Raw genomic sequence first — 23,934 nt, forward strand, 5'->3', positions numbered from 1 at the left:
CTGTGGACCTAATCCTGATTGACACATGTTTGTCTGTTCAGTTCTTGGACTTCATTCCAGAATAACCTGATATAAAGTGAGATTTGAGGTTGCTTATGCTATTAAAAATGCTTTAATTTTTTTTTCACTTAATATCCACTATAAACTAGTCAATGTGTGAAAAGAAGCTGTTTTGTGTGCAGAATTTAATTAAATGACTAGATTAGCCTGCAAATAGAAAACTTTAAGGAAATAGATGTCTCATTAATATGATTAAACGTTCCCCATTAAGCAGAACTGAAAGCGTTTTTTTACTTTGAATCACCGCCCCAATGGGCGGGCGGGTAGTAGAAAACAAACGCCTACGGAAGCCCGCGCAGTCATGCTATTCCGATGAAAATGGGCAAGGGTTAAACAGACGCCATGAATTAGATTTATACCCTTTTTAAGACTCGCTACATTTCAAAAATATCTAAAAATGAACGAGTTTAATGCTGACAAATGTTGGTTTTACTTTATTCTGCCTGAAGACCCTCTAACCCGCCCCGCTGTTGCTAGTTTCGTTAACTAGTCGTTGATGCTTCTTCGTGCACAGTATTAGTAATTTAACCAGTTAAACAACTTCTGTTGTGTCTACTCTAACCGGGGAAGATGTCGCAGAACGGCGACTTTCCGTGGACGGTGGTCGTCCTCACCTGCCAACACAAAGACAGCGTGTACGCTTTCCAGAGAGGTGAGAAGCATCTGTTAAATTTACGATCTAAAAGGAATCTTACTGTGCAGTTGCACCAGTCGGCCAGAGGGTGTCGCTGATGAATTACACGGAATGAATTACAATGAGAATCAGCTTCATTCACGAAATTTGACTTGGGTTCTCCTTCGCTGTCAATGAAGACATTTTAAATCTGACTATATATAAAAATGTATATTTTTTTGTTAATCGTAACGATGTGATGATTTTACAAAAGACAAAGACGAGATTAAATTAGTGCCAAGGGTGAAACTAGAGCGTCACTCTAGTTTGAGGTATTTTTAAGTTAGTTATGAAGTTATTGAATTAAAATAGTAAGCTAAATAAGAAAAACTTTTTTTGCAACTTTAACTGTGATTAACTACAGCGAGTTTTTTATTTATACAGTCAACAAATATAATCCATTTTTTTTTATTAATTGGTTAATGTTTGCTTAATTGGAGATTTTTTTTATTTACAAAATTTAAGCCAAAATCATTTTTATTTACAAAATTTAAGCCAAAATCTAAGACTATACCACTTGAGGTCTGAGTAGAACATATTTACGAAGACTTTCTTGATCTTAACAGCGAATATATTTTTTTTTTGTACAGTTTTGACTTAGTTACTGCTCTGAAAATGTTTTTTTCTGACTGGACAATGCCATTTTTTAGTCTGTACTGCAGGTAACGATTAATCGGCTATTAAATTAGTTGTAAATTACGTCAATAATCACGTTAAACTGATTAACTTTTTCAGCCCTAATGCAAATTAAAATGATAAAGCACATGCACTAACTAATTCACAGTATCGAGAGGTGTTGCAGTATTCAGACGGTTTCCAATATTTTTGTGCTCTTGTGTGTTAAGAGTTGGAGTTGCGGCAGAAACGCGGCACATTAACTGGGGATGCGTTGCTTTTGACCGTGGGGGACCGCCAGGAGCCGCTGGGCAGCGGAGGGGCGACGCTGAACGCCCTGCTGGTCGCTGCTGAACACCTAAGCAGCAGAGCTGGATACACGGTGAGTCACCGCTAGCTTAGCAAAAATCAGCCTCTTCTTCTAAGCTTAGCTTCGTAGAGGGTCCCACTCCCAACTCTCGAGTCTCGACTATTTAGAAACGATGGCTAACGTTTACCCGTGACGTATGTAACGCGCCAGTTCGACGCTAGCTTACCGGAAATTGCCAAGTTTGTAAATAAATAGCCAATAGCCACTCCCCACTGTAAATAGAGAACTGCTAAGCTAGGACAAGATGACAGTTAATGTTAATTCAATATTTGGAAGTTTTGAACGGCTTTGTTCACTTCGCTGCTGTTAAAACTACAGACACCATAATTCTAAAGCACCGCAGGAAATCGACGTCATCGTCACGACTTCTTCTACTCACTAATTGGCCCAGTAGAAATTATACCGGAGAAATATATTTCAATGGAAGAAAGCCGAGACGGGGCAACGAAAAAAGGAGGGATACATTTCCGCCGAAGAAAAACTCCAAAATTTTGAGATTGTTGTTTCAAAAGAAAGTTGTTTCAAAATAGTGCTTTCACTATAATATCTGAAATATATTTTGTATATTAGATTTTAGAAAACTTAAGTGTAAATATTTTTCACATGGGCAGGCTAGCCAGGAGGTAAAAAGTTAAACTCTTTCATTTTATTGGAGCTAATCTGTGTCCTTTATTCTTTGTTTGTTTCCAGGTGGTGACCGCCGACGTCCTGGATGATGCTCACATCCTCATCCTGCACACAGTGAGTCCAGAACTGAGTTTGGTTCTGTTCTGGTGTTTCCTTGCTGTAGATTTTATATTTTTCCTTTCCTAGGGTCGGGATTTTCCCTGGAGCTCCTGCAGCCGAGCCTTCTGCTGGCTTCCCGAAGAAAAACACGGGCAGAAAGTCCAGGCGCCGGTTTGTGTTCTGGATCTGCTGCTGGACCGGCTCAGCACCCAGGTCTGCTCAGTGAAACAGAAGAATCAGAAACAGGCTGGTACTGCAGAGTTCTGTACTATCAATCATCCTGTTTGGTTTTCAGATCTGTCCGGGTTCTCCTCCTGGAGTCTGGGTCTGCAGCACCGACATGATCCTCTCCGTCCCGACAGACTGTGGTGAGTTTGTCTTCACTGACGCTGCAGAACCTGGTTCTGATCCAGATTAGGCCTGTCACAATAATTAATTTTGCTAAACAATAAATTGTCCCAGAAATATTGTTGTTTTGAGACCATTTTCAATATAACAGTAATTGCATAATAATAATTACACATTCTCAAAGATCAGCAAGCCATGTTTATCACTGGAACTGGAAGACATTTTAAATATCCAAAATAGATAAACAAAACAACAAACAACAAATATTATAAATTATGAAATCTCTGTAAGCAAAATTGTCCTTCAGGTAAAGAGCTAGTTGAGACTAAAGCACCAGACTGAACACTTTTATCATCCAGTTTTTGTTAAAAAGAAAAATAATTAATCATTAAATCAAATTAAAATTATTACGTTTGTTTTAGTTTATCATGCGATTAATTGATTTATTGGTTATTTTAATAAACCTTGACTGGATCAGGAAAAAGTCCCAGTTCATCATTTGTTCAGTTGCATCAGTCTTTAATTGTCAGTTTTCTGATCGTTAAATGATTTTGTGACCAGTTTTATCCTGGGAAGGGTTCTCTGGAGTTCGGGTTTTGGCGGTACCGGGCGATGTCTCGTACGCAGCTGATCATGGAGTCTACCTGAGCGACTCGCAGGTGCCCACCATGTGGAAACCTTTTGTGTGAGTTCTCTGGCTGCTGGGGTCAGCTGATGATGTCAGGGGTTGTTGTCTCCAGGGTCGGGTCCGGGACATCGTCTACAGAGGAACCAGGGAGGAGATCCAACGAGCCCTGATGCCTGATGGGAAAGTCCCGCTGGTGCGTCCTCAAATGTTTTATAGACGCACCACCGTAGGCAGCAGCAGCTTAAACAAATCCTGTGAAATCCCTGCAGGTGTCAGGCCCAGTCTTCTTCTGCAGGTCCGTCTCAGAGAAACTGCTGCAGACTCACGTCAGTCCTCCCCTGGACGGCTGCACCTACCTGGGCGTGGACTCTGGAGCTCCGCCCCTCCAGGTAGCTTCCTTCATCAGATCACATCATTAACTGAAAAACCTATCTGGAATACTGCCAAACTGATGTCCTGACCTGTGGAGTGAACTGGAGTTACTCAACAAAACTTCAGTTTAGAAATTTAATAATCATTCTTTGGTTGCCTAGCGACATACTTTAGTTACCTAGCAACAACTTGTTGAGTAACTTATGCAGCAGCAAAGGGTTTTCCCACCGAGCCTCATAAATATTTAAAAATTAAACAACGGTATGGAGTGAAAACTATGGATGAAACGGGAAAGGTCGCAGCACAAGTTTGGCAGTATTTCAGGTATTTAAAAAATAAAACAACTAATAAATAATTATCCAAAATAATGTTTATTGTTTTAATAGTCTATTGGGGTTTTTTTTTAAACAAAAAAAACAAATTGATCATTTTTGACATTATATTTAATAATTAAATAAAGGCATGAAGTGAGTTCACTCCATGCTCTTGTTTAAGTTTTAAGTAGTTATGAGGTACAATATTAATAATAAATGATTTTTGTTTTGTTTTAAATATCTGAAATACTGGCACCGTGACCTATCCTGTTTTATCCACAGTTTTCACTCCATGACTTTAATCTTTATGCACTGATGAGGCACAGTGGCAAAACCTTAAACTGCTGCTGCACAGTTTACTCATCAAGTTGTTGCTAGGTAACCAAAGAATAAGTGAGTTGCTAGGTAACCAAAGAGTGAGTGAGTAGTTGATGCCACCACCTTGCTTAGCGACATGATGACAGTTTCAACAAATATGCTGCAACTTTAAGTTGTTGACTAATAATCTATTAATTAATGATGTTCAGCTGATTAGCGGCTCAAATTAAAGATTAGATGTTAACAGATTTAGTTGTTTGAACACAGCTTTCCGTCTCTGTCTGCAGATCTCCCTCTTCTTGGACTTGTTGAAGTGTCTCTGCTCAGATCTGACCCAGGATCAGTTTGTGAATGAGGGGAGAGCAGGCTGCAGTCCCACAGACGGTCTCCAGGGGGCGACAGTGAGGGCAGGCAGGGCGGAGCTGTGGAGGATCCTGAGAGGAACTCCACTCTCACTGGGTCAGCATCAGATGTTGCTTAAATCTGCAGGTAGTTGGTCTGAGTTTAAACATATCCTGTTTGTCGTTCTCACAGTGTACGTCCCCGGCGGTCGCTATGACTACCTGACTCTGTCCGGGAAGCAGCATGTCGACCGTCTGACCTCTGATTGGACGGTTGGAAACACTCTGTCTCACATTCAGGTGGCACGTCTCACTGTTCTTCATCAACGTCATCCACAATTAAAACTGAATTGAAAGCAGGTCTAGATCATACAAAAAGGGCCGATAACTGATCCCTGTGGGACACCACCAGACTTTAAATGCCTCAGAAGAAATGATTTGTTGAATTTTAGACAAATCACTAATAATTCATATTGATCATGATGGTGGCTCATAGTTTTAACCTGCTTTAATCCCTCCAGAATGAGAGCCTGCTCAGTGAAGGAGCTCGGATCGTCAACAGCATTCTGGATGGAGATGTTGCCGTAGCGACCCAGGCAGTGGTGCAACACTGCCACCTACAGGTCAGAAAGAGCCTTAAGTCAGTCTTTTCAAGGAAGCACTGGGTGGAAATATAATTAAAAGTGCAAAAACTGGACAAAAACTTTAATAATTACCCCAAAAAAGGGAGAAATATGAACTCAAAATCAGTAGGTTTTTTATAGAGCTGCAAATAACAAGCACAGATCTTTGATCTTACAATTTCTGACAACTTTATTCTTGTCTGGAAATATCTGTAAATATTTTACATCTTTGAATGATATGCTGATATTCTAGTGTTCAAATTTGCAAGATAAAAACAACAATAAGAGACAAGATCCAAGATATTAAAGGTCACCTTGAACAGGTTTGGACAGGTCTATGGCTCCATGTTAAGCATATTGGCATTTACCTCCTAAGTGTTGCTGAAATTATTTTTATATTAAAAAGCAGTAAATTAAAAAGTTAATCAGTGAATGTGAAACTAATTAATTTGAATACAGCAGGTTTGTATGGTGGCTCATATTCTGTCCTCTGGCGTCCCTCAGGGTCCTCTGGACGTCCCGTCTGGTTGTTTGCTCTCAGGTGTAGACGTCTCGGCGTCAACTTGCCTCAGGCGGCTCACGCTCAGTAGTGACATCATCATCCAGGGACATCGGATTCAGCTGGGGGAGCTGAAGCTAAACATGTTCACGGTGACCGGTGCTCACGACGACCTGCAGGTAAAAACGCAGCAGGTCTGTTTCATCTGAAGCCCTCAGGTGATTCTCATGGTTGTCATGGAGACACTGTGACGCTGAGGGAAGCAGACCGTGGCTTAGATTTTTATAAACCTTACTTAAGGAAAGTAAACTCTTTCTTTCAGAAGCCCAGGGGGTTTCAAGTCAATATTCACAATGAATGTTCTTAAAGGGCCGATTGGGCCAGAATATTTTGATTAAACACATTAACAAACTGCTGAATAAATATCTGTCTCTGCATTTGATAAGCACTTCATTAAATTAAATAATATTGACCATCATTTCACACTGAAAAGTCCCTCCACATTTCATGACTGTTTTTTGTTGTTTTCTTTAGCTAATAGACTCACTGATTTTGTGGAGTTAATTTGGGAATATTTACATGATATTTGCACTTATGTATGATGGTAAATGTAACTTTTTGTTACTTTCCGTTTTAACCGTGGACTATTACTTGCTGTCAATAGAGGCTAAAGGCAGCAGATTAGTAAAAATAAGAAATACTGCCACCTGCAGGTGGGAGTTGGCATCCCTTTTGCCCAACATTTATTTTGCCATTTTTGCAAAAAAAAGGAAGAAAAATGGCAATAAACTCAGAATTATGCATTTGTGAGAAAAAGTGCAGATATCTGTTGATGTAATTTGGTAATATTCAGTTTTAATTTGATTGATAAAATAATATTTAAACACCCAACTGTTATAATGAAGGTTCTAGACAGACAGATAGACAGATAGATCATGTGCTTTACACGACCACAGTCTTCCTCCTCCATCTTCTCCTCCTCCTTCCCTTCAGGTTCCCTTTAATGACACCGGCGCCTCCTTCCTCAACCAGACCTGGACTGTCTTCTTCAGCTGCTCAGGAATACAGTAAGATCCAAACCTCTCCACTCTGGTTATTTTTTATGTTTTTTTCTTTATAAGCAACAGATTATCCCTGTATGTTGTTTTATTAATTTTCTCCTCCTGTTTCCTCCTCAGGCCGGAAGATCTGTGGGTGAAAGGAGAACAGTGCTCCCTCCTGGAGGCTCGACTTTTCCCGGTCCTCCACCCCAGAGGGGGCACTGTGGGCCTTGAGGGAGGAGTGGGCTGGCTGCTGGGGGGTCCAGGCTGCCTGCAGAGGTGGAGGGAGGCGTGGCGAGTCTCTCTGAGGGAAGTGCTGTCACTCACCCACCAGGAGGCGGAGCTCCAGTGGAGGGAGGAGCTGCTGTTCCTGGCAGGGAGGAGGAGAACCGCCGACGCCCTGCGGAGTCGCACCGACGTCTGTCTGCTGCCTTGCTTCAGGGCAGCAGTGCAGGGAGGACAGCAGGAAGCGCTACTGGAGACTCTGGACAGCAGTGAGTTACAAGCTGGTTTTCAGATACGAGGCAGTCTGCCATTTTGTTTTCACACCTGATAGTTGATAGATTTGGTTCAATCTGGGACCAAAACTGCAACATTTGTTACGGGTTCAGCTGCTGCAGTTCTCTTTCACACTGTCAAACAAACCAAACTCTCAGAAAAACCTGTTCCTCTATGTAGAGGTTTTTTCACCTCTGGATTTGGTCTGCACTGGTCATCAGATGTTTACTGGGGTTTACTGAAGAACTGTAGTTTACAACGGTGCATATGTCATGAAGCAGTTTCTGAAAATACAGAAATAAGAAATAAAACAGTTCTGATTTACTACTGTAATAAAGTAAATATAAAAATTAAGTGAGTAAATAGACGTAAGCATCAGCATTAATTCCCTCCATCAAAAGTGCTGTTTGAATTTGAATAATGCAGAATAGTACCTGGAATCATAAAAATACCAGGTCAGTATTTTTAACCATGCTAAGATAGTTTTAATCCTAAATCACAACCATATTAACAGTAAAAACAGACATTAAAAAAACTCTAGAACTATATTAAGCAACGCTGTCAGACGTGACAATTAACATCCACCTATTTATGACTACTATCTCTACTCACATCATCAATGACTGCCACACCGCTCTAAACAGTAAACAGATCAGTTTATAGTACCCTCATTAATTCACCGCTGGTGGAAATGTTATTGTGCTAACCCTAAAACATTAATCAAACCTTTTTTACGTCTGAAGAGGATTAAGAGGTGAATAAAACGTTGTTTTTTAGTTGCTGCTGGAAGTGTCGAGTCGGGGGCGGAGCCGGGAACACAGGTGGGCGTGGCTGCCCGCTGTCTCTCCTGTATCGCTGACGTTCTGGTGTGCATGGCGGGGGGCAAAGGAGGCCTGAGGAGCGGTCCAGCTGCTAACGAGGCCTGGAGCTCCGCCTACTTCCTGTTGGAAGAGGGAGACTTGAGGGGAGGAGTTTATGCTCTTGCTGCACAGCGACAGCTCTGGCTGAGCAGGTTAGCGTCTCGCTGTCTTTTTCCACTGCTTGTTGAATATGTTTTAACCTGCTTTACTGCCCCCTGCAGGCCAGACCTGCTTGTACGGGCGGCTCGGCACTATGAGGGCGCCGGCCAGGTGCTGCTGCGGCAGGCTGTGATGTCATCCCAGAGGTTCATCTCCATTGGACAGGGGGAGGCCCCGCCTATCGGGGAGTGGCAGGAAGTAGAGTGTCCAGCCAGACTGGACCTGGCAGGTGAGGAACAGGTGTAACTTTTCTATTAAAGGCGACCTATTATGTTTCCTTGAGCAGGTTAGGATAGGTTTTTGTCCTATACAAAACATATTCATGACAGTTTTTTGAAACCGTTCTTAGACACAGATTTTAGTTTGCTTGGTTCTGCTTATTTTGAGCTCCTTTCAAAATGAGCTGGGGATTTTTAGCAGCAGCACAATAGGTTGACATTAAATCACACGTTGTGGAAACCATTTTCAGCTTTTGAGCTACAGTGTTTGTGTTTCAGGGGGCTGGAGTGACACGCCACCGATCGCCTTCGAGCATGGTGGATCGGTGACGAACGTCGCTGTGAAGGTCGATGGGAAACGTCCGATCGGAGCCAGAGCCCGTCGCATTGCTAAACCTCACATCCTATTGGTCAGCTGCAGCGGTGGGCCGGGCAGCGGTGGGCCGGGCAGCGGGGCGTCCACAGAGATAGTGTGTGAGAGCCTGGATGATCTGAGGGACTACAGCCAGCCTCACGCTCCGGGTACAACACCATCAGGGTTCCTGAAGAATGATCTGTATCACGACAGAAATGTACAAAACAAAATGTTGTATTTTTTATAGTAGTACTGTTAAACATTTTTGCACTGAATTAATGTAGCATTGAACTAACTGGTGATAAATATACACTTATTATAGGTGCAAAATGCTAGCTAGCTAGCTACAGTTTCACAAAAATTTACTACACTACTTTGACATATTTTCATTCAAGTAAAAGTAAAAGAATATTACTTAAGTAAGAGTAAAAAAGTATTTGGTTAAACCTCTACTCAAGTACTGAGCAACTGATCAAAACATCAATCATTTAATATTTAAAAATTACATTATGAGACGAACCAAAACATAGTTATTTGTTGAAATTTTGGCATTTTAAATATAAATAACATAATTGCAAAATAACAAGATCAGGGAAAAGCGAAAAAAATAAAATAAAATTCTCCAAATCAGTTTCTTTCAACAATAAAAAAAAAAATTATGAAACTTTAACAGAACCTGCAGGTGTGTCTGTGTGTGTTGAATGTTTGGTTAAAGCATGTTTGGTTTTCATTCAGTAGGTTTAAAATCCAGAAATTTTGCTCAAGAGCAGCGATACTGGATAATAAAATTACTCAAGTAAAAGTAAAAAGTTCAGCGCAGTAAAAAAAAAATCTTTAAGCTACAGTTTTTTTTCCAGAAACAATTACTCAAGTAAATGTAACTAGTTATTACCCAACTCTGCTAGCTAGCAAGAATATGTTAGCAGCTAGTTAGCGTTAGCCTCAACTACTTTGAGTCACAGAAAGCAACAAAGATTTCTGAGTCTAGTCAGCGTTTGCCTGACAGAAAAATCCCACAAGACGAACAAACTACTGGTACATAAAATATACGAGAGAAACTGGTGTAAAATTTTATACTTTTGATTAAAATATTTAAGGCCAACTTACATTTTTTCTAACAAATATAAGACATCTTGATGCCACTGAATACTCACTGTTGATGTGTTTGTGTTGTAGGAGCTCTGCTGAAGGCAGTCTGTGTGTGCAGTGGTCTGGTGTCTCTGTCCTCCCAGCATCCTCTGGGGCAACAGCTGATGCAAAGCTGTGGTGGAGGCGTGGAGCTGCACAGCTGGTCGGAGCTGCCGACCGGATCCGGTCTGGGTGAGCAATGCTAAAACACATCGGGCGGAGCAGCTGCCGCATAAAACTTGAGGTGTCCTGTTATGCTTCCTTGAACAGGTTAGGATAGTTCTGCGGTCTATACGAAACATTTTCTCACAAAATCGTTCTTAGGTTTTAGTCTGGTCAGTTCTGCCCATTTTGAGCTCCTCTCAGAATGAGCTCAATGTTTACACTCGCACATGAAAATGGTGGCAAACAGATGCGCAATTATACAACCGTACATCTTTGAAAAGCAGAAGTGGAGGTTAAAGTACAACCAACAAGAATGCAGCAAGTGGTTTCTGGATCGTAAGTCATCATCAAAACACTCACCTTTTCCAGCAGTCATTGTACAGCGCATACAGTGGTAAAACCAGCTGACCAAATATGCTGAGCTCAGGTTGGGTGCTAGGTAACAAACTGGGCTGGGGTTGCTAGGCAACAGCCCACTTCCCCTCCAATGTGACTTAATAGTAGAAGGTTTTTGAATTCATGTTCAACTCAAATTAAAAAATACTTTATTGATCCAAAGAGAAATTAAATGTTGCTTTAATTCATATCAATTCAAAAGTTAGTTATTGTAGCTAATGATGGCTGTGGGAAGGAAAGATCTCCTGTAGCAGTCTGTATTACAGTGAATTTGAAGAAGCCTCTGACCGAAGGCACTATGTTCTTAGAAAAACATGAAAAAACAGGAATGAAACTGCTCATTGTCCAGACACTAACAAACTTTAATTATTACCAAAAAATGACTGTTCATTCAGTTTTTCTTAGTTTTTAAGTGCTTGGTTTGTTTTTATAAGGAGTTGAGACCCGAATGGAAGCACAAAAATACCCAAAATGTGAATTTACCGTAATAGGTCTCCTTTAATGCTTTGGTAAACCTGCATGTGATGAAATGGTGTCAATTTCCTGCAGGTACCAGCAGCATCCTGGCGGGGGCGCTGTTGGCAGCGGTCTACAGGTGTACAGGCCGGACGTATGACACCGACTCCCTGATCCATGCGGTCCTGTACCTGGAGCAGATTCTCACCACAGGTCCCCGTCTCCCTCCGCTCTGATCTCCTTCCTCTTCTTCTCCCTAATCACTTCCTGCTGCTCCACCAGGTGGCGGATGGCAGGACCAGGTGGGCGGTCTGGTGGGCGGAGTCAAGGTGGGTCGGTCCAGAGCGTCTCTCCCCCTGCAGGTGGAGGTGGAGCGTCTGAGTCCTCCGCAGGAGTTCCTGATGTCTCTGGAGCAGCACCTCCTGCTGGTTTTCACCGGAAAGACGCGTCTGGCTCGAAACCTGCTGCAGGTCAGAGGAGAAGGACGTCACTGCAGCAAACAAAAAGGGGCGGGGACGGACCACTGTCAGTCTGATACCTTATCTGGACCCACTGCACTCCGGCAGTGAAGGGGGCGCTATTTCCTATATTCGCAGTCTCCCTCTTTTATTTGCTTTTGAAATCTGTGATATAGCTTAATCTTTGGGAAGGAGCTTCACTCTCAGCATGTATTTGAATTTCTCTCTTTTATTTACTTCAGATGCGACTAAGAAGCAGATTTAGAAGGACAACGAAAGCTATGAAATTTGTTAAAAACTGTGAGCTGCGCTGAAGTAAATAAAAGAGAGAAGTTCAGATACATGCTGAGAGAGAAACTCCTTCCTAAACGTGAAGATGTATCACAGATTTCAAAAGAAAATAAGAACAGGAGACCATGGATAATATAGTAAATAGCGCCCCCTTCCCTCTTCAGTGGGAAGAAGTGCAAATGGGCATGATTGACAGCGCTAAGACCCACCTCCTGCCTCTGATTGGTTGTTTCCCAGTTAGCACTGGGAGATGCCAGAGGAGATTATCTTGCACAAAATGGTGACAGTTTCAACAAATATATAAAAATTATATTTCTTATAAAAGATGCAAACTACAGCTTTAGTGGCAGGGCCTGTAATTAATTAATTACTTCTTGATCAAAAATCATATAGTGACAAAATAAGCAATTTTTCAATTTAAAATTGGACCCTGTTTGGGTCCAGTCTGCTTTAAAATGGCGCTCGCTGTGTGTGTTTGTTATGTTCAGGATGTGGTCCGCAGCTGGTACAGCCGACTTCCAGCGATGGTTGAGAACGCCCAGCAGCTGGTGTCCAACTCTGAGGAATGCGCTAAATCCTGTTCAGAAGGTGAATTTCAGGAAATACGTAATCCAAGTACACACAAAGCAGAACCAGAGCCAGAAGACCTGAGAGGTCTGGAAGGTTGCTATGACAACAACAGATCTTCAGTGTATTGTGGTGCTGATCCGTGCAGTAAACTAACAGTTTATAAATATTAAAGTCTATTCTCTAATTTAATTAAAATTTTTGTCATGGGGCCCAGGATTCCTGGCGGCGCCGCTGAACACTTGGATGAGTTTCTCTAGATCTCACTGGGACATTAATCCTCTAGTCCTGGAAATGGTCTTCAGGTGATAGAAGGCCGACTTTGTGACTGTCTTAATGTGGCTCTGAATGTTCAGGCCAGATTGTTCCTCCTTAGGTCCAAAGATATAAACTAAACCAAGCCATTAAATGACTCAACCTGGTTTCTGCTTCCCTCCCAGGTTCTCTGCCCCGGCTGGGTCGGTGTTTGGACCGCTCGTGGCAGCAGAAGAAGCTGATGGCTCCAGGATGTGAGCCGGCCTCCGTCAGAACCATGATGGAGGCTCTGAGGCCACTGGTTCTGGGTCAGAGCCTGGCAGGAGCCGGAGGCGGCGGCTTCCTGTACCTGCTGACCAGGGAGCCCCAACAGCAGGAGGCGGTTCTGAAGACCCTCAGGAACACGCCGGTGAGACGTCTGCATACATACACAACCGGGCTGAAAACAACGGCCAGACAAGCAAAGGTCACACACTTCAGACTGCCTTTAGCTTTGATTGTTTCAATATGCTTCAATTTAACAAAACAATCACCATCATCAAAACATCAATGGTCAAATATTTAAATATCCCCCATGAATGAAGGATGAGGCTTTACTGATGGAAATAAACCTTCAGTTTCACCGCAGGAGGTGAATATTCACACACACACACACACACGCACACACACACACACACACACCATAACAGTGTTAGCTACAACCGTAACATTCGTAGCTTAATATTTACAACCCAAAAATATTTGCTAGTTTTTCCAAACAATAAAAAAAATGCACAACTTTTACTGCTCAGTATTTAAAAATTCATTTCCAAAATTAACCTTGTGCCTGTATCAAGGCGGGCTGCTAATAAGATACATTTTAACTCCGTTACAGAAGTTAACCATGGATTATACCAGTGAAACAAAGTAAAGCCAATAAGCGCTAAAAAGTGACAAATGAGCTGAATCTGGAGTTAAATTTAAACTGGGTTGGTCAATGTTCCATTTATTATAGTTCAAGAACAGGTGGCATTTTAGCCTTCATATAAAGGAACTCTGTGTTTCAGCAGTTCTGCAGTTTTCTGGAAGTTTGTTCCAGATTGCTGTTGCATAGAAGCTGAATGCCACTTTATGATATCGTGGTACTAAGATAACGATAAATGACGATTTAGTTCTTTGGGTATCTGGCACAGAAAGCATAACCCCACAAACACTCCTAAAAAACAAAAACCCTGTTTGTAATGCACCTCAGAACCTCAGATCACAAACTGTAAAACAAAAAACACAAAAAAATTGTTTTTACATACAGGACCTTTAGTCGTACAAAGCCCAGTTCTATCTAGAGTGGGACAACCAGCTTAAATCCACTGGATTTGGATTTAATCTAAGCAGCAACTGAACAGATTTCAGTGGCTCACAGCAGTGATATTTTAGCCCAGATTTAAGAGTCAACCAGGTCTTTACTGCCACTTCAGAACCTCTAAATGACCTAAAGAAGTCAGACCGATTTAAAGCCATTTATTTAATAAGTTGCAAGCAGCAGCTCAAGAACCAGACCATCAGTATCAGAGTCCAAACATCCAGATTACAGTGAGCCTCAGGAGCCCTTCTGTCCTGGATGGTGAGGATGTTTCCCAGGATGGGGAAACACTGGTGGCTGGAGGACAATTGGTTCTGTTGGGGTGTAGCAGAACTTTTTATTATCAAACCCTCTTTACAGTTAACAAATTTGTGGAGAAAAAAAAAGATCTTATGTCTCAAAACATCTTGCAGTAGCACATGTCTGAGTCTGTGGGGGTGAGCAGCCGAAGCTTAAATATTATTGGTCAGTTTGCTTTTGTTTATTTGCTGGCTTGGCACTTTTTCTGTAAACTAAAAATGAATGACAGGAGTTTGAACCTCCCGTAGTTCTAAGAGCATCGTTTGGATCCTGGCAGAGCTTTTTACCCAGTGCGGTTCTGGCGGGTCGTCGGTTTATGAGTTTCTTTGACGTTTCCTGAACTGGAGAGCTGATGGGTCACCAGTTAACTGACATCTGCTGCTCTTCCTGGATTAAACAATTTAATCTAGTCGAAACTTTCCCCAATTTAACAAACGTTTTTGCTTCACCTTCTCCTCCTTTGGACGTCTGACACCACCTGAACCTGGAATCAACTGACAGCCATCTTGGTAGGCAGTTGCTATGACGACAATAAACAAGCCACAACAATACTAGTACAACTATTGCTCATTTACAATTTTTGAGTTTTAAGCCTGACAATAAAAACAAGGTTTAATCAGTCCGACCCAACTTTCAACAAGATTTAGAAATCAATAGTTATAGTTTTTATCTTTCACTTTTTCATGTTGTTGTAAATAAATAACCACAAAAATCAACAAATCCCCTCATTTTTTCTGAGTTTATCAACATTATTTCTCAAAATTGGCCAAAAACATTTGGTGACCGCTGTCTCAGCCTCACTTGATGTCAAGTTACAGTGCATGACTGATAGAGAGATTAATAAAAGATCACATTTAACATCATTTATTACCTCAAATATCGTAAAAATTCCTTACAAATATTTTTAAATTAGCACCACAAAATCTGTGATGGTTGCAGAAAACCACAAAAACAATCCTGGACGGACTGATTAGTGTGAAATGATGTTCAATATTATGTTATTTTAAGAATTATTGAATGCTGAAACACCTATATATTGATATTTTAACAGCTGGATTGTTTTTTATCAGTACGATCTGGAGCAACAGGCCCTTTATTAACATTCAGGTTTTTGATCTGGTCTAAATGGAAATGAGTTTGATGCCCTGATATCTGGGATAAAAACAAGAGAATCCTGGACTATTTTGAATGTAAACAAGAATAAAGAGTGAGATATTTGGTGGAGGAATGATGTCACACCACCAGCAATGGAAGACTCTGTGATGTCACCGTCACAGGCTGTGATGTCATCAACTGCAGAATTGTATGCAACACAATTCTGCATATTTTTCATTGCTCGCAGTAACACTGACCAGTTCAGACGTTCGCAAAGCTCTTTAGAGAAGTTAACAGATCGACGATTGTAGTGATTGAATTAGAAAATGTCTCATCAATCACCGAGATTCAACAGTGGGACGATGGGATCCCACTGGAGACGGGGAGGCCAGCAGAACCCCCCAGGCAGGTTCCCTCCTGCACACCCGACTGTCTTCCACGGGGAAATCCAGCGACTCAACTACCTCCTGGAAATGGAGAGAGCTGGAAGGGACCAAAAACTGTCCCAACTGGAGGCCGAACTGGAAGAGACGAAACTCCAGTTGAAGAAACAGAAAGATCTGAAAGAAAGTTTCATCAACCAGGCCAAAGAAGCAAAGAGGGAACTTCAGAGATTAGAGAAGTTCAGTGACCCAGCAGTCCTTAACGCTGTGGTCATTGCTTCCAAGGTTCACAGTGACATGAAGTACATGAACAAGAAGTCCTTGCAGCAAGTCTTTGAGGAGTTGAAGGTGGCCCACCTCCTCAGCCGGGAAGCTTTTGTAACTGAAATTCAGGCTGAGAGGAAGAAAAGTGCGGCGCTCCAAGAACAACTGGACCAACTCCAGACTTCCTTCCAGGAGCTGAACTCCAAGCATGAAGCCAATGATGCTCTGCTGAGGGAGGAGGAAGAAAAACAAAAGATTCATGAAGCAAGGCTTCATGAGGAACGACGACTGCTGGAAAACCTCAAAGCTGAAAAAGACCAAATGTTTCTGGAAATGTCCTTAAAGATTGAGTTCCTGCAAAACGGCGAACAACTTCTAAAAGAAGAATTGACTCAGCTCAGATGTTCTTACAGTGAATTGAACTGTCGATATGAAAACGACGTTTCTGAACTGAAGCAAGAAGCTGAAAGAAATCAGGAGGAGCTGAGACAGGAGAAACACTCTAACACTGAAAGAGAGAAGGAAAATCTGCAGCTCATCAAAGACCTGAGAGCCGAGAAGACGGAGCTCTCCCTAAATATGTCAGAAGAAATCACCATCCGACAGAAGAGGGAGAAACAGATGCACCAAGAACTGGACCAGGTTCAGTTTTCATACGAGGAGCTTAAATGTAGATTTGAACAAGACGTCATGAATTTAAAACAGGAGATTGAAACCTACCAACAACAGTTAAAGGATGAGAAAAAAGATCACATGGAGAAAATAGAGGAGGACAAAGTGATTCTGGACACCATGAGAGCTGAATATGCCATCCTCCAGGAAAACAAGACAACAGAAATCAAATTCCTGCAGGACAAGGAGAGGAGCATCCAGGCTGAGCTGGAGGAGGTGAAAGGTTTATACCAAGAGCTGAACTGTCGGTACGAAACCGAATTAACGGCATTAAAACATCAGGCAGATCAACACAAGGAGGAAATCAGACGTGTCCAAAATGACCTGGAAACAGCAAGAAATGATTTACTGCTGGCTGACACACTGAGAGCTCAGGAAGAAGATTTCCACCAGAAAAACCTCAGAGTTTCCCAAGACATGGAGAAAGACCATCAGAACCAACCGGACCCGGTCAAAGTGTCAGAGGTTTCTTCTGAGGAGGAACTCTCAGGAGAACCTGTATCTGGTTGTTCCACCGATCCACAAACCTCAGAAGAGACCAAGGTCTCTGGAGAAACTGTCCAGGAGAATTTGGACCAACAAAACCTCCGGGACCAACAAAACCTCCGGGACCAACAAAACCTCCGGGACCAACAAAACCTGCGGGACCAACAAAACCTCCGGGATTTGTTGGCCAAAATCCTGGAGGACCGCAAAAAGAAGAAATCCAAAATTTCCTTCTGGAAAAAGATCCAAAACGCTCTGCGGTGGAGGAAGCCAAAAAACAAACAGAACAGTGAAGAACATCCAGAACAGGCCTGAAGTTCTGGATTGTGATATTTAGAGGAGGAGAAAGACGTGCAGGAGTCGAACCGAGGACTGGAATCGAACGTGTGGAGGTCATAGCCTCCATGAACGGGGCGCCATGACGCTCCATCAAGACCAAATTTAAAAAGTTTTTCCCCTGTTGACAAACTAGAAATTAGATCACTTCCCGACCCAATTGGAAAAAACGAGGGCAGCACGGTGGTGCAGCGGTTAGCGCTGCGCCTTCACAGAGACCATCTGTGTGGAGTTTGCATGTTCTCCCCGTGTTTGCGTGGGTTTTCTCCGGGTGCTCCGGTTTCCCCCCACATCTCCTAAAACATGTCGGTCAGGTCAGTTGGTCGCTGCAAATCGACCCAAAACAATTTCAGAAACTCCAAACCATAAAGTTCAGTTTTATTGTTAAACTGGTCAGATTAACTGGTCAGTTTTATTGTTAAACTGGTCAGATTAACTGGTCAGTTTTATTGTTAAACTGGTCAGATTAACTGGTCAGTTTTATTGTTAAACTGGTCAGATTAACTGGTCAGATTAACTGGTCAGATTAACTGGATTAGCCAAACGTTACGTTTTGCCCTTTTCCCTTCACTGGTTTAGAGCCACAACAACACTGGGCTCAATTTTATAGCAACGTATTGATTTAAGAGTTAAAATATTTTCTTTTAATAATAATAATGATCTCTGTTTATTTTCACTGTACTTGTGCTTTTAATGGTTTGACCTTTAGTTGACCTTTTCTACTCACTTTTTATATTAAATTGCACTGAATTGTAGCTCATTAAACTGTTTAAATCTGTATTTTAAAAAGATTATAAAAAGGATCATGCAGTGGCTGTTTTAGTGTGACTGTGGCTCAGCGGGTAGAGTGGTCGTCTTGTGACCAGAAGGTTGCAAGTTCGATTCCAGCTTCCTCAGCCACATGTTGAGCTGCCCCAGGGCACTTAGTGACAAGTTGCCCCCCGACCTGCATGTGAATGTGACTGTAGTGTGAAAATCTTTGAGTGTCAACATGACCAGCAAGGATCAACACAAGTTCAGTTCATTCTCCTGTTTTTATTTGATAAATCCTGTTTATGTTTTTATACCAAACATTAAAAGCTGATTTAACAGGTTTGGATTTCTTCAGGTTCCAGGATGTTAATTGAAGATTAGAGTTTAATCTAATCATAATTTAATACTCTGGACCATGAAGAAGCTCAAACTTGTTTTATCTGGTTTGTTTGTTATAAGAAAAAAACATTTTTATCAGAAATAACAGTTACTGTGAGATCTTTCCGTTAGTCTTTATTTATAAATACAGAGTCAAGATAATATAAGAAACTTAACAAAAAAGTGCAATTTAATATAAAAAACTGTAGAAAAGGTAAAAAGAAGAAGAATCTATGAAAGCATGAAAACAGAGAATTTAATCAGAAATCGATTCTTAAATCAATACTTTGTAATAAATATAAAGCTTTTATGTTGTCTGCTTGTATAAAAGAGAAGGAAAAGGGGCTAAGAAATGCCTAATTCAGTTATTTTGTTAACCAGATTTATAGTAAAACTGTAAATGATGTTTTATTTAGGACGTTACTTCTAGGTTTTGTTTGTCAACCTGGGTTCAATTCCCAGTCCTGGGGAATCAGCTGCACGTCGTTTCCTTCTCTCTCCTCCCAACTTCCTGTTCAACCTGTTAAATAACGGCCTAAAAAACTTTATTAGAGCCTAAAAATCTTTTTAAAAAACTAGAAAGATTCATTTCACCTCACAGCTGGACCAAAGGTCAGAATCTGTTTCCTCATCTTAACAAACAACTTTCTTCCTCTCTCTCATTTTAACAGGTTACTTCATATTTACACACACACACACACACACACACACACACACACACACACACACACACACACACACACACACACACACACACGCACACACACACACACACACACACACACACACCCCCTCCATGGGCTGCCACCTTATCGTGGTGGGGGGGTTTGAGTGTCCCAGTGATCCTAGGAGTCTTGCTGTCGGGGCTTCATGCCTCTGGTTGGGCCCCCCAGTGCAGACGGGTCCAAGGTGAGGAACCAGACCAAGTGCAGCCCAAAGATCCTTATGATGAAAACGACCATTGGAAACAATGGTTCTGTTAGCCCCTACATGAGGCCCCACCCTGGAGCCAGGCCTGGGGGGGGGCACGTTGGGGAGCATATATACATACATATATGTATATATATATATATATGTATGTATATATATATATATACATACATATATGTATGTATATATATACATATATGTATGTATATATTTATATATATATATATATATATATAAATATATACATACATATATGTATATATATACATATCTATATATGTATATGTATGTATGTATATATATATATATATATATATATATATATATATATATATATATATATATATATATATATACATACATATATTTATGTATATATATATATATATAGATACATATATGTATGTATATATATATATATATGTATGTATATATGAATATATACATATATATATATATGTATATATATATATATATATATCAACCATAGCTGCCATGGTAAATTATTACTGATTAGTAATTAAATTATTACTGATAACTATTGTCAGTAGTCCCTAACATTAATATGATCAGGCAGCATGTAATAATATACATATATGTTTTATTGTTATAAAGGCTGAGCCAAGAAAATTTATGTCTGTATGAAACAAGTAGCCCTTCATGTTACTCTGGACCCGTGAAGCAGCTCCCAGTCTGTCAACTGCGTTGCCTGTAGGGATTTTTTATGTCCAGCAGGTGTCAGTATTCAGTGACGCAGTACCGACATTGTATCAATACAGTTTTTCTATGGGTCGAAACGATACAGGACGTCTCATTTACCCATCACTAGTTGTTAGGTTGCTCCTCACCTTGCAGGATAGATTCCTCCGATTCCTCTGATAGTGACTCCAAGCTGCAGCAGCTGCTTTTATATTAACTTCAGAGCAGCTGGTTGCTAAGTGGGACCAGCTGCTGCCACAGAGGCTCAAATCAGTAACATCCTCACTCTGATAAAATAACAGAAATGTTGAAAGATTCTGGATATTATAAGCGTTTTAAGACATAGAGAGTATTTATTCTGTTGAACAAATTTAAGCTTCAAACTTTTAATCTGAGTTTGAGGACCTCCTGGTTGGAAACTGGAGCTTGAGTTGAAATATAAAAGGAGTTTGTTTGTCTCCACACAGGACTGACCGCCAACTGGTTGCAGTTTTTTATGAGTACAGATCAAGATTCTGATTTTAATTCATCCTTTGTATCTGGTTTTTTCTTCCTCCTCTCCTGCGTTATTCATGGATTTTCCCCTGAGCTAAACTTTGGGTCCACCTCTTCATTTCTGTTTCAGGGTTTGGGAGATTTCAGCGTTCACTCAGTGGAGCTGGATATGGAGGGAATCGCAATCCGGCCGCCGTCCGTTTCACAACCGGCAGAAAAATGAAGATTTCTCACTCAGTTTGGTGTCACTTAAAATAATGACTCTTACTTTTGATTTCATTCAGATTCTTTACAGTCTGTCATGGATGGTAATTTGTTGGATTTAAACAATCATATTGATTGTTCTCACCTGTTGAAACTAACTAAGTATTAGCATTTTATTATACAAATAACTTTTTTTTTTGCATATTTTACAGGTCTATTTGCTCCAAATGATTGAATAAATACCAATACCACCCACAGTTTTCATTTTTTATATATTTACTTTATTACCTTTAAAAGTGATGCATAAAGTTTGGGCTGTTTTCTCATATTATTCTGTTTTCTCAGGATTTCTGCTCCTAATAAAGGGAAATTAAACAATGTGTTGGTTTCATATTTGTAAGCTTCACCAAATCCTAAACATGATTTTGCTTCAAACCATAACCAGACCTCCGTCCTCATCATTTGAGAAGAAATTACGACGTCTTTGATTTAAATTTCAGGGTCAAGACTTCAGGGTCAATCAATCAATCAATCAATCAATCAATCAATCAATCAATCAATCAATCAATCTACACCAATCAATCCTGGTGTAGATCAGTTCTCCAGAGCCTTAATGACCTAATTATTCTGTTCAGGTGGTGCAGCAGAGGCACATCTAAAAGTTGCAGGACAGCGGCCCTTGAAGACTGGAGTTGGAGACCCCTAAACATCATCTGGTCAACATTTTTAAAGTCATCATTACAGATAACATATTGGTCAGCGTTCCAGTTTTTAGAACAACTCTAACCAGGTGGGAATAAAGTCTAGATTTAAAGGAACTCAGTGTTTCGGCTGTTTTGCAGTTTTCTGGAAGTTTCTTCCAGATTTGTGGTGCATAGAAGCTGAATGCTGCTTCTCTAGATCTGTGGTGTCCAAACATTTTGTAAAATAGGTCAGAATCCCAAAGTGGAAAGTATTCAGTAGTCATATTGTTTTTCCAACTTACAACATTTACTGCTCAGTATTTAAAAACTCATTTACAAAATAAACCTTGTGCCTGTATCAAGGCGGGCTGCTAATAAGATACATTTAAACTCTGTTACAGAAGTTAACCATGGATTATACCAGTGAAACAAAGTAAAGCCAATAAGCACTAAAAAGTGACAAATGAGCTGAATCTGGAGTTAAATTTAAACTGGGTTGGTCAATGTTCCATTTATTATAGTTCAAGAACAGGTGGCATTTTAGCCTTCATATAAAGGAACTCTGTGTTTCAGCAGTTCTGCAGTTTTCTGGAAGTTTGTTCCAGATTGCTGTTGCATAGAAGCTGAATGCCACTTTATGATATCGTGGTACTAAGATAACAATAAATGACGATTTAGTTCTTTGGGTATCTGGCACAGAAAGCATAACCCCACAAACACTCCTAAAAAACAAAAACCCTGTTTGTAATGCACCTCAGAACCTCAGATCATAAACTGTAAAACAAAAAACACAAAAAAATTGTTTTTACATACAGGACCTTTAGTCGTACAAAGCCCAGTTCTATCTAGAGTGGGACAACCAGCTTAAATCCACTGGATTTGGATTTAATCTAAGCAGCAACTGAACAGATTTCAGTGGTTCACAGCAGTGATATTTTAGCCCAGATTTAAGAGTCAACCAGGTCTTTACTGCCACTTCAGAACCTCTAAATGACCTAAAGAAGTCAGACCGATTTAAAGCCATTTATTTAATAAGTTGCAAGCAGCAGCTCAAGAACCAGACCATCAGTATCAGAGTCCAAACATCCAGATTACAGTGAGCCTCAGGAGCCCTTCTGTCCTGGATGGTGAGGATGTTTCCCAGGATGGGGAAACACTGGTGGCTGGAGGACAATTGGTTCTGTTGGGGTGTAGCAGAACTTTTTATTATCAAACCCTCTTTACAGTTAACAAAATTGTGGAGAAAAAAAAAGATCTTATGTCTCAAAACATCTTGCAGTAGCACATGTCTGAGTCTGTGGGGGTGAGCAGCCGAAGCTGAAATATTATTGGTCAGTTTGCTTTTGTTTATTTGCTGGCTTGGCACTTTTTCTGTAAACTAAAAATGAATGACAGGAGTTTGAACCTCCCGTAGTTCTAAGAGCATCGTTTGGATCCTGGTGGAGCTTTTTACCCAGTGCGGTTCTGGCGGGTCGTCGGTTTATGAGTTTCTTTGACGTTTCCTGAACTGGAGAGCTGATGGGTCACCAGTTAACTGACATCTGCTGCTCTTCCTGGATTAAACAATTTAATCTAGTCGAAACTTTCCCCAATTTAACAAACGTTTTTGCTTCACCTTCTCCTCCTTTGGACGTCTGACACCACCTGAACCTGGAATCAACTGACAGCCATCTTGGTAGGCAGTTGCTATGACGACAATAAACAAGCCACAACAATACTAGTACAACTATTGCTCATTTACAATTTTTCAGTTTTAAGCCTGACAATTAAAACAAGGTTTAATCAACTGACCCAACTTTCAACAAGACTTAGAAATCAATAGTTATAGTTTTTATCTTTCACTTTTTCATGTTGTTGTAAATAAATAACCACAAAAATCAACAAATCCCAACATTTTTTCTGAGTTTATCAACATTATTTCTCAAAATTGGCCAAAAACATTTGGTGACCGCTGTCTCAGCCTCACTTGATGTCAAGTTACAGTGCATGACTGATAGAGAGATTAATAAAAGATCACATTTAACATCATTTATTACCTCAAATATCGTAAAAATTCCTTACAAATATTTTTAAATTAGCACCACAAAATCTGTGATGGTTGCAGAAAACCACAAAAACAATCCTGGACGGACTGATTAGTGTGAAAAGATGTTCAATTTTATGTTATTTTAAGAATTATTGAAT

At 40.7% G+C, this 23,934-nt stretch overlaps 1 protein-coding gene across 1 annotated transcript; it reads left to right on the forward strand.

The window, feature by feature from the left end:
* Positions 1–8: 8 nt before the first annotated feature.
* LOC122836161 (L-fucose kinase) lies at positions 9–21,445 on the forward strand. The gene is made up of 23 exons (XM_044125888.1): positions 9–712; positions 1,579–1,730; positions 2,409–2,459; positions 2,532–2,657; positions 2,740–2,812; positions 3,354–3,451; positions 3,533–3,613; positions 3,690–3,809; positions 4,712–4,883; positions 4,959–5,065; positions 5,287–5,388; positions 5,893–6,066; positions 6,881–6,954; positions 7,066–7,421; positions 8,203–8,437; positions 8,507–8,673; positions 8,942–9,184; positions 10,194–10,337; positions 11,256–11,375; positions 11,445–11,632; positions 12,400–12,499; positions 12,919–13,142; positions 20,994–21,445. Exons 1-23 carry the CDS (start codon positions 631–633, stop codon positions 21,084–21,086), a joined length of 3,282 nt encoding a protein of 1,093 aa, XP_043981823.1. The 5' UTR covers positions 9–630; the 3' UTR covers positions 21,087–21,445.
* The last annotated feature ends 2,489 nt before the right edge of the window (positions 21,446–23,934 follow it).

Source organism: Gambusia affinis, linkage group LG08, assembly GCF_019740435.1.
Source record: "Gambusia affinis linkage group LG08, SWU_Gaff_1.0, whole genome shotgun sequence".
In the NCBI taxonomy this organism is placed as follows: Eukaryota; Metazoa; Chordata; class Actinopteri; order Cyprinodontiformes; family Poeciliidae; genus Gambusia; species Gambusia affinis.

Coding starts and splice junctions, on each gene's coding strand:
- LOC122836161 (XM_044125888.1), top strand. CDS start 631: ATGTCGCAGAACGGCGACTTTCCGTGGACGGTGGTCGTCCTCACCTGC. Junction 9,185..10,193: donor CAGCCAGCCTCACGCTCCGG/GTACAACACCAT, acceptor TTTGTGTTGTAG/GAGCTCTGCTGAAGGCAGTC. Junction 11,376..11,444: donor GGAGCAGATTCTCACCACAG/GTCCCCGTCTCC, acceptor CTGCTCCACCAG/GTGGCGGATGGCAGGACCAG.